Source organism: Rhinatrema bivittatum, chromosome 3, assembly GCF_901001135.1.
Source record: "Rhinatrema bivittatum chromosome 3, aRhiBiv1.1, whole genome shotgun sequence".
NCBI lineage: Eukaryota > Metazoa > Chordata > Amphibia > Gymnophiona > Rhinatrematidae > Rhinatrema > Rhinatrema bivittatum.
The window spans coordinates 446,917,501-446,928,320 of NC_042617.1; the positions used below are offsets into that span (position 1 = coordinate 446,917,501).

At 45.6% G+C, this 10,820-nt stretch overlaps 1 protein-coding gene across 1 annotated transcript in view; it reads right to left on the reverse strand.

Moving 5' to 3' along the window:
* The window catches only part of YWHAQ (tyrosine 3-monooxygenase/tryptophan 5-monooxygenase activation protein theta), a 64,131-nt gene extending 53,979 nt beyond the window's left edge, over positions 1-10,152 (reverse strand). Inside the window, exons 1-2 of the mRNA XM_029595848.1 lie at positions 10,004-10,152; positions 8,811-9,280 (exon numbers count right to left, since the gene is read on the reverse strand). Coding sequence (XP_029451708.1) covers positions 8,811-9,104 — 294 coding nt within the window. The 5' untranslated portion in view covers positions 9,105-9,280; positions 10,004-10,152. The remainder of the gene's footprint in view (positions 1-8,810; positions 9,281-10,003) is intronic.
* Positions 10,153-10,820: the final 668 nt, after the last annotated feature.

Below are 10,820 nucleotides of genomic sequence, written 5' to 3' on the forward strand. Positions count from 1 at the left end.
CAATTCACCATACAAAAAAAGAAGTCTAAAGATAACAGAATCAGAACAGCAAACTCCCTCTACCACCAGGTGCATTGTAAAATACAAACCCCACTCTGTGCATGTCTATCAAACCTGCCACACCTCAGCAGCACCAACTCCAAGAAATGAAACAGGAATAGTCCTACCCATGAAAATGCAATTCGTCACCAGTGCAATATAATATTAAGAAAATAAAAAATAAGGCTGATACAAGCCTCTAGTAAAAGTGCCTCATCTCAGTCACATACACAAAAGACAGACCTGCCTTCAAATACAAAATAAAAGACCATAAGTTACAAACGTGCAAACAACCTGGAATAGAAACCAAGATCACTTTCTGCATGCAGTGCAAAACTGGAGATTAGAAACAAAAATATATTTCCTCCTCTACTACGCAAAGTTCAGAGAGAAGCAACACATTCTCGGAACTGACAAAGCATGGCCCTTGTACCCAGTCATTCCCCTCCATGCTCCCATCACCCCTTGAAACTACTCAAATCATCCAACATTCATTACCCCCCACCCTCTTCCACATGCTCAACTTTCTGCCCTTCCCTCTCCTCTACCCTACCCAGAATACTTCTGACCACCTCTTTCCTATCCTTTCCTGTGAGCATCCTCCACTCTTTCTCCCCCAGCCAGCAGCCCCATATCTCCATCTCTTCCCTGCCCAGCAGCCCCCAACCCTTCCCTCCTCCACCTCTCTACCCAGCAACCCCAATCTCCTTTCCCCACCTCTTCCTTTTCAGCAGACTCCCAGCTCCCTATTGCTCCATGCCTTCCTGCCCAGCAGACTCTTGAATTCCTATCTTCCCACATCTTCCTGGCCAGTACATTTCCCCCCTCCTCCTGGCTCCCAGCCAGCAGAAAAGACTTCAGTCCAATCCGGAAATCTCCTTCCCTCTATCAACAGCAGATGAGGGTAAGAAGCAGCAGTGGATCTATAGAGCACACATCTTTTTCCCTTTTTCACATCCAGGCCCCATGGGGTGAAGAAAGCATCAGTCTCACTGCCAGGCCAGAGGAAGATAAAAGTTGGTATCCTGCCAGGCCCATATGAACAGGAGTTGGTGATATCGGGCTCTGATCTGTGTGACGAGGGAACCACCTCCTACTGGCCAGGAAAAGGAAGAGCAGCTTCCTGTCATACTCAATAAAAGAAGTCAGACTATTCCTGCCCAGACTTCTGCTGGATCTGCGACACACTAGTGTTGCCCAACACCTGTTGAGAACCACTGGGCTAAAGGAAGAGATAAATTTGATGATCTGTATAGTTCCAATGCAGGACTCAAGTTCTGGCTGCTAGATCATGGGGACCAAAAGTTTCATGGCACCTGGGATTTCATGCCCTGCTCCAGCTGCAGCCTTACCCACCAGTAGCACCCTTATTCCTGTTGGCATCATGTGGCTTACCAACTGTGAACCACACACTGCCTGACCTGCCATACTGATTTAAGTCTCAAGAATGGAGACTGCAAGACCAGCACTATAATCTGGGCACCATATAGCTTAACCTTGCTGATACAAGAGGGATAACCTGCTGCACAGTAGCTAAAACTGCCTTTTTTAGGGGGGGGGGGGATGTGCAGGTGGAAGAACTGGGAAGAGAATAGATGCTACAGACAAGGTGTGTGTGGGGGGGTGTTAAGTGACAAATTGGGGACTTGGGCCACAGCAATAGGTAAACGAAATGAGAATACTTTCAGATGCAGGTATTGGAGGAGCCTTGGTTTACTAAGCTTTTTCTCCAGAATTTGGGGGTGGGATTTAGGGCTTAAAAGCGCTTTGGCAATCATTTAGAGAGGTTGCTAGCACTCACCCACTGGGTTTAGTTCCAAAGAAAAATTTGTCAAAGCCTATTTTAAATGAGCACGTTATGCTGTACCCTCATCTGGAGAGAACATATCTAATCTTACCAACCCAAAGAAAAGATTGCACCATCACCACTAGACTAAGCATTTTTTTCCCCCACACTTGTTTCCTCTAGTTTGGACTCAATCAGAAGCAGACCCATGAACCTTCATTCACAGCTACTTGGCGTTTTCTCCAACTCACTTAGTTGAAAGTCCACACAATCAGGGTTCTTTCAGTTGCATGACAACTGGGGCTCCCCTCCCAACAGACTGAACATTGCCTCCGCAATTTCCCTAGACAGCCAGAGGACCTGACCTGGAAATTAAACCCAGATTCTCCTTCAGCGGTAATGCTGTACGCACCAAGCCAATCTGAGACCAAACAATTTAAATCTCCAAGTTTAACATCTCAAACACCACGTTTACTTGAAAGATACTTTAAAAAAATGTATTAGGAAGGTTAAATATACAGTGCCTTGCAAGAGTCTTACACACCTTAGTACAATCACATTCTTTCTAAACAATACTTTAATGCATCTTGGTTTTGTAAGTTTCACAATGTAGAGAATGTTGCATAGATCGGCAAAAGAACTATAGAAATTACATAATTAATAAAAAAAATCCCAATGGTCTTGACTACACAAGTCTTCACATCCCTTTATTCAATACTTGGCAGAAGCCCCTTTTGCAGCAACAGCCATGAGTTATTTGGGATAAGCATTTACCATCTTTTCAAAGACAGTATGGTACAGTATTTACCCATTCTTGGCAGAACAGTTAAAAGCTCTTTCAAGTTGTTGGGGGGGGGGGGGGGGGGGGGGGGGATGCGCCTGCAGTCTTCAAGTCTTGCCATAGATTTTCTATTGCTGGGGTATGCAACTCTGGTCCAAGTGCCATAAACAGGTCTGACTTTCAGGATACCTATAATGAATATGAAAGATTTGTATGCCCTGCTTCCATCTTATACATATTCATTAATTACAGAAATCCTGAAAGCCAGACCAGTCTATGGCACTCGAGGTTTGGGGTTGCCTATCCTTGTTCTAATGGATTTAGGTTTGAACTTTTGACTGGGTCACTCGAGCACATTTACTTTTTTGCTGAGCCAATCCACCTGTTGCTTTTGCTTAGATCACTGTCCTGCTGAAGAGAGATTCTCCTCCAGTCTCATGTCTATGGCAGACTGGAAAGTGTTTTCTTCCATGATCTGCCTGTGCTGTGTACTATCAATCTTTCCCACCATTTTCATAAGCCTCTCGCCCCAAGCGGTACCCTTTGAATAAGGATATCCTTGCGTTTTTTGGCAGCAACTTGTTCAGCATGTTTTGATCTTTCCTTCATACAATAGAACAGCTCAATTCTCCATCCAGGAGTATTTGAATTTGCTCAACTATGACTGGGTCCAGCTGGGCTCTAACTTGGGGGACCTTAAGGCAATTTTTTGAACCAGAGTTAAAGTGGCATGACAAAGGCTGTGAAACTTTTGCAACTAAGATTTTTTTTTTTAGAATTATTCTCAATAAACGTATGCTGTGCAGATCATTGGAACTACTTTAATGCAATTGTGTGCCCCCCCCGTCCCCACCACAAACAGAACGTACAAGTGTGGACAAGGGTATAGGGTGACTGGTTAAATTGGTGATGCAACACAAATGTTTTTGAGACAGAGGACCAACATTAAGCAAATGAGTGGGATAATGATCGCCTAAATTCATATCCTATAATCAAAGTGTGTGTGAATTCTCTCAACTATGTGGCTATGAGAAAGTTGACATGGTAGGGGGAAGTAGGAAACTAAAGGGGAAAAACCCACCAAAAAGGCAAGGTTAGTGAGAGCAAATTTCTTTAGTAACCTCAATCAGACCCAGATGCTGATCTCCTACCGTCATGAGAATACACACCTGTCTGGGCCTCAACATAGCAAAACGGCTGCCAAAAGCATACAGATGCCCACCTGACCCCGCCGCCCCCCCCCCCCCGGCTCCCTGATCTCCCCATATTCCTCTAAAAGCAGAAACAGGTGCTTACCTCCTTTCTTGCCCAGTACTATCAAAATTAGGCAGGCTAAGCAGCAGCTCTCACAAAGCATAAAACTGGTTACAATTGCAAACTTATGCTAATTCAGCGTCTTTGTGTGCCCATTACAGAGGGCTTAACTTTTCTAGAATAACCCAGAATGGCTTTCTGTCACCTTTTCTGGGACCTGAAAAAACCAATGCTAGCTCCCCTGCATAAACAGAACAGAGCCAGTAGCTGCATGGACCGCTTATTGCACCGCCACCCCAGCTCTTGGAAGAAGAGCAGAACTAGTATTAGAGCTGCTGATCCCAAAATAGGGTAACCACATGGCTTTGATATTGAAGTTTCCCAGCATAACAGGCAGCAGTGAGAAAGAACAGCCAAGGTCAAAGACACGAGATGAATGTCTGTCAGCCTTAGTTTGTCACTACTGGGTAGGTTGGCTTCTTGCTTATACTGTCATCCCAGGTGCTGCCAGTGACATTGGAAAAGTTGAATGGGCCAACAGAGAATGAAGGGATGTGCAGAGGTGGGGGAGGTGCGTGCAGAATGAGTAAAGGGATTGAAGGAGAGCATGTGTGAGGTGATATAGAGGTACAAGAGTGAGGGAATCAGGGGCAGAATGTAGTGAAGGGGCTATGAATTCTGTGGGGGGGAGGGGGGAAGTTAAGTCATGGGAATCAAGAGGAACTATTAGAGGTGAGATCAGAATGGGAGCCAATCTGAGTGAAGTGATTGAGTGTGCAGAAAGTGAATGAGTGGGAAGGAGTGCACACAGTTTTGCTCCTTTCCACCCCCAAAGAGGCAAAGAACAGCCATGCTTTTGAATTACAGACCCCACACTCCATGGAGACAGGACAGTATACCACTTTAGTCTCATTCCTCCAAGACAGAAGATAGCCAGCTGGTTCTGGCTTGAAAAGGAGGAGATTTGCACACTGAGGAAAGAGGAGCTGGAAAGCCTTGAGCCATAGGGGTTTCGAGACCGCTGGCGGGGGGGAGAGAAGGATGAATATCAGTGAAAAAATATATTGGGGAGGCAGACAAGGAAGAGCAGTGGTGTGCTGGGGATGGAGGATCAGATCACTCGGGCAAAGAGGAAGGGTTTAGAGAGAATAAGCAGAGTCAGCCATTCTCTTTACTCTCCTCCTCACTGCAATGATCCTCCATCCCCAGTCCCCACCAGTGCTCAAGCATGTTAGGAGTATGAAGAGTGCATTCGCATCCACCCCTTTGCACAAGTCACACCTGGGACCTAGCTCTGCCCTCCCCCCACTCACTTTCACTGCCTCTGTCTACAAAGCCCTGGGTTTCATACACACCTAGTTGCTACCTTAAATCCTGATCCTCACATGCAAGCAGCATGGTGAACCTAAGCCTGAGAGACTCATAGCTGAGATGTCATCTTGTGTCCAGCTTCTGCACCTGAAAAAAAAAGTTGTGAGTCATGACCCAGTACAGAGTCATAACCCAAAGTTTGGGGGGGGGGGGGGGAAAATCACATGCTGACCTAATGCATTTTTACCATCCATTCAACTGCTTTACTTGACCAGGCAAAAGAAATGAGGAAAACTAAGTTATAAGAAATCTGAACATGAAAATATGGTTTTATTGTTGCATTCTGTTTTCATTTTATACTGCTGGAATCCAACTAGAACAGGTCCTGTGGTAGGTGGAATATAACTTATTGTAAACAATAGATATATATCCTAATGTTTTACTACCACCTGTTTAATTATGCATTGCATCTTTTAGCCTTTGATCATTTAACTTTTCATGAAAATAGTCCAGAAGACTATGGCTAAATGTGTTTGCAACCAAGTACAATGTTAATACTATGAGTTTGCTGCTATGCTCTTATGCTTTCAGTATAGCTGCATAGTGGGTCCAAATGTCTATTCCTTTCATGGAGGTTTTTGGGTGTGGTTTTTTTTTTTGGGGGGGGTTTAATTTGAAAGGGGGAGGGGGGGAGGAGACAGGGGTAATATTTTACATTCCCAACCTAGATTGCAATGTCACAAGGCTAGAGAGCCAAACTGAGTCTAATGAAGTTACATGAATAAAATCTCAAAGTAAAATTTAACTCCTGATGTATTAAGCTAAGAGGTTAGTGCATCAGGGATTAAAGTGCACTACCTGAAAGTGCAAAAAATTTACCTCACATAAAGCAGATTTTCTGCATATAGGACCTATGCAATACAAACTCCCCAGAGATTTAACACTAGCCCCTGAAACTTCATTCCATTTCAGACTAAAATGAGTAAAGCTTTTGCACTGCTTCACACTGGGGGGGGGGGGGGGGGGGGGGGAAGAGAAGAATGGCTCAATTAACATGAGATTTGCATGAAGGAGTGCTGTGTGGGCACGTTAGTACCAGTCTGTGCTTAGAACACAAAATCAGGGAGTAAAATAGGCACACCCACTAGCTATTCTTATTACACTGGAGCCAAGAATTAGGTATAGAAAGACATCCTCAGTCAGCAAGGGCTCACTTGATTATGTGGGGCTTGCTTTTTTTTTTTTTTTTTAAACAAAGCCTTTGATATCAGAATTAAGACCTATGTTTTTGATGCCTCGACAGGACAAAATTCTGGAAACACGACAGTTGTCCACTAAGTGTAAATATACAAGCCAAAAAAAAACCTCCCTTTCTACCATGGGGCAATAAGTATGGATGTTTCCATACACAGAAACACTCTTCCCTCTAGCTGAACTGTTTATCCAAGGGATGAAATTACCCATGTTTCAGGACCCAGCAAGAGTTCCACCTGAAAGTGAATTTAGTGCATTTAGGCAACTGGGGAGAGCAGAGATGGCTCTGAAGACGAGCATTTTCTAAAATTAATCCAAGTCATGCACAAGATGCACTTATAAATGTACTGCTTTAGCTCTCATACATTAGAGCATTTCGACAATACAAACATTAAAGCTCTAGTAGTCTATTTTTGAGAGAAAAGGAAGATAAAAACTCATCAGAACAAGGAAGAGGAAAGCAGTTTTTTTGCAGCATTGTGTTCACTGAACTATTGCTTCTATCACTAAACCAGCATCAAAACACTTACACACCTGTTGCCTTGCTTCTACCACAACTTACTGTGATCTCAAATCTACATACATTTGCACCCAAATTTTTTTTATTCTACCCACAAGTGTGATGGTCTGAAAAGAGTTAACTCTAAAAAGGTTTAAAAAAGAAAGAGCTTATGCAATTTATGTCAATGTAATTATTCACATTTTGCTTAAGAGTAACCACCTATAGTAAGTACTTTGTTAGTATATGACTAAATCACAAGTCATCTGCTCCACCCAAGAACATCCACCCTCTTGTTAAACGAGCTGCTTGGCAGCTGCAATGCAGCCTTTACCTATATTTGCCAACGAGTTCTGTTTCTACGCTGCTTAATGCTATCATTTCACAAGAACACAGCAACTCACTCCATGGACATCAAACTAAGAGCAACCAGAATGCAACTTTAAAGATATCTGAAGTTAAGATGAGCTGCACATTGCCTTCTATCACAAAGGGTCATGCATAACTGAGAAGATGTAAACCAGTGATGAAAACTAAGTCACTGAAGCATATGAAAGTTTATAACATGGGAAACATTCACAGCCAAAGTACTTTCACAACTCATATGAAAAGTTCTGTATAACTTAGCTGTGTTTACTCTTAAAGTGCATTAGCATAAATGGCCCATATATTATATTCAAATAGCTAGAATTCTCACAAGTTACATTTGTAGATCAATGTAAAGTGACAACTTATGAACGCCTTAGTTTTTTCTATAAATAACCCATCATCAAAAGTGTTTTAGTTCTATACAGACTGCTCAAGAGAACAATGCTATGTATTTTAAATAAAGTGGGGCATTGCTTCTAGTATGCCTACCTCCACTGCTTTTAGATTCTTTAGAGTCCATGCCAGTTACTTAGGTGTACAGTATGAATACAGCACATCAGTGTAATACCTATATGGGGTCCTAAGGAGCACACTTAAATTTAAAAAGGCAGGAGTGACAGATGTTTACAAATTTTAAAACCTCATAAGAACAAAAACAGAAGCTTAATGATATTGACATTTATACTTTCTTAAATTGATATTTTCAATATTCAGAAAGTTTTGCTAAAATAGTTTTGTTCATTTAGAACACCCGCTCACTTACTTGGAGCCCTATTTGCCAGATTAAAATGGAAGAGGCTCTCAACTAAATGTACTCAAGAACTAGCTGCTATAGATAAAGGCTATGGCAATACCCATCATAGCAAAAATTCCACTCCAGAAGTTGCAATTTGTCTTCTAAATGCAAGAATTGTGACCCTGAACAATCGTACAGAACAAGCGTTTCCTTAAGACTAAAGCTCATGTCTAGCATTTCTGAATAAGGAACCTGAAAAAAAGAGTAACCGCTGTGTTGGAAACTAGTACATAGCATTTATTCATACCATCAACGATATACTGTACACTTCCCCTGCTTTAGGCATCTAGATTTCAACTGCTTCCCCGTTTATTGATTGCTTAGAACAGGGTGGTGCTCATTCTGCACTGCTGACACGAGCTGCATCCATCACACTGCAGTAAGCCACAGTAGCAGGCTTGTACCTAAAACTGGCGCAGTGTTGTACACTAGGGCGTAGCTACTGATTCCCAGTATTTTTGTGCACGACTCTGCAGCTTTCGTTTGGACCCTTCGCTCTCTTTTCTGATCAGCTAGATGCGATCAAAGCCCAGGAAGGGTTAAGCTTAGAAAAAAAAAAAAGCCTCTTCAAAAAAATAATACTTCCGCCCCGCTCTCGGTAACCCCCACCAAGATGCCCAGCGAGTGCTACTTCTCCTCCGCCACGCCCCGGGCAAAGGTCTTTCAACGACCACGAATACGAGGGAAAGCCACCTCGGGCTCTCCGGGCGCGGTGACTCACCAGGACGGTTTTACAGGTGGACTGGAGCTCGGACTCCACCTTCTCGCGATATTCCTTGGCCAACTGCCCTTTCTTCTCGCCTCCCTCGCTCTTCTGCTCGATGCTGGAGATGACCCGCCAGGCGGAGCGCCGCGCACCCACCACGTTCTTGTAGGCGACGGAGAGCAGATTGCGCTCCTCGTTGGAGAGCTCCTCGTCGTACTCCGTTACCGACTTCATGCAGACCGCCATGTCATCGTAGCGCTCCGCCTGCTCGGCCAGCTTGGCTTGCTGGGTCAGCTCGCATTTATCCATGTTCCGGGAAACTGGGGTTGGGAAGGGGAGAGCGGGAAGTCTGGCGAGGAAGCGGTCGCCCAAGGACAACCACAAAAAAAAAAAAGTGTTAAATAATGATGATACGGATAGGGGCCCCTGAAGGGATCAAGGAGCGGCGGCTGCTGCTGCTGGTTCTGCTCTCGGGTACTCGCGACCTAGAAAGAGAAAGACAGGAAGAATCGCAAGCGTGAAAATCTCAGTCAGCAGAGGGGAGGATACCAAAGATCCGGGCACGGAGGGGAGGGGGAGGGATCGTTATGCGTCAGCCTCGCTCGCACCGGGACACAGATCTCTCCTTCCCCGCCCTTTGTCCCGAGCAGGCTCCCTGCCCTCCCCCGCTTTGCTTTCCAAGTGCCCAACCCAGACCGCTCCCTGCGCCGGCGGGAAAGAAACGGAGGAAACAGGGCAAGCGGGCGGAGCGCTCCCGCCGCGGGACTGTGACTAAGGATAAGAGGAGGGAAAGGGGCCGCCGCCCCAGGGACCTCTCCCCGCCCTCCTGCGGGAAAGGGATGAACACTTCAGGGCCTGAGCCGAACACCTGCGAGATCGGCGGGCACAGCCCATCTCCCTCCCCGCTGGCGCCCCGGCTTCCCACACACCTCTCACTGGCAGAAAGCATACAAACGCCCGCCCCCCCCCGAGCGGGGGTCTGGGTGGACACGGCCTTAGAACTCGGCCAAGCGTCCAACAGGGCCCTCGCAACGAAAGGGGAAGGAAACTCTCCCGGGAGACGAGAAAAAGGTCGGCTGGCCATTCCTCCGCGACGGCGAGGAGCGCCCGTACACTAGCTAACAAAATGGATGCGGCGGTTAGAGCCGCAGCTCCCCGTGAGAAGATACAGGTCTTGCGCGTACAAACACTTCCAGGCAGCACCTCACCTTCACAGTCTCTGCTCGCCTCCACCACTTTGATCCGCTTTTGGCTTGGCGGAAAAAAAAAAGAGCCCTCCCGTTCCGACTTAGCCGTGAAAGTAGGCGTGATACGGCCTTCTTCTAATTGATCGCCTAGGCGACCAATCCGACTTCATACAAACCTTTAGTGTGCCGCGTTCTGCCCACGGGGCAACCAATAAAACGCAAGCGCGCGGTGAAAGGCAGACCTCCGTGGGTTAGGTTGCATTGTAGGCTGCGGCTTGAGCCACGGGGTTTCCTCCAATAGACACAGGGTGAAATGACGTCATTATTGCTATGGCAATGTGCTTACAACCCCCCCTCCCCCTCCCGGAAAGAACGCAAGTAGCGGCGGGTCTGGGCGTGGCAGCAGACGAATGCAGAGGTGCAGGTTTAGGTGTTGCTGCTGTTGGTAACGATGATGTAATGATTAAAATAAATTTTAGCAATTTGTCGAGATGAAATAAGAAAATTAGGGCCGGCTTTGGTCCCTAAAGCTTTTTCCTTGATTGTTCATAGTCAATTGTGACCGGTCCGACTGACTGGTCTAAGCAATAGTAGCAGATTGTGCATTATTCTGCAGCAGGCAACTGCCAGGTAGCAAAATGGGGTTGGCAGAAGTCCTTTCTCCGCCCTTCTCTCTTTTTCTTTCCTTGGCAACCTTCACATCACATGTGATCGTTTTCCTGAAGCTGGTGCTTGGGAACTTAGAGTTAACAGATTTCCCTATTTGGATGGGAAGCGAGCTGTCGCTAACCAACAATGTTAACCATTGTCTTTCTCCTACATCTTCAGTACAATGCGT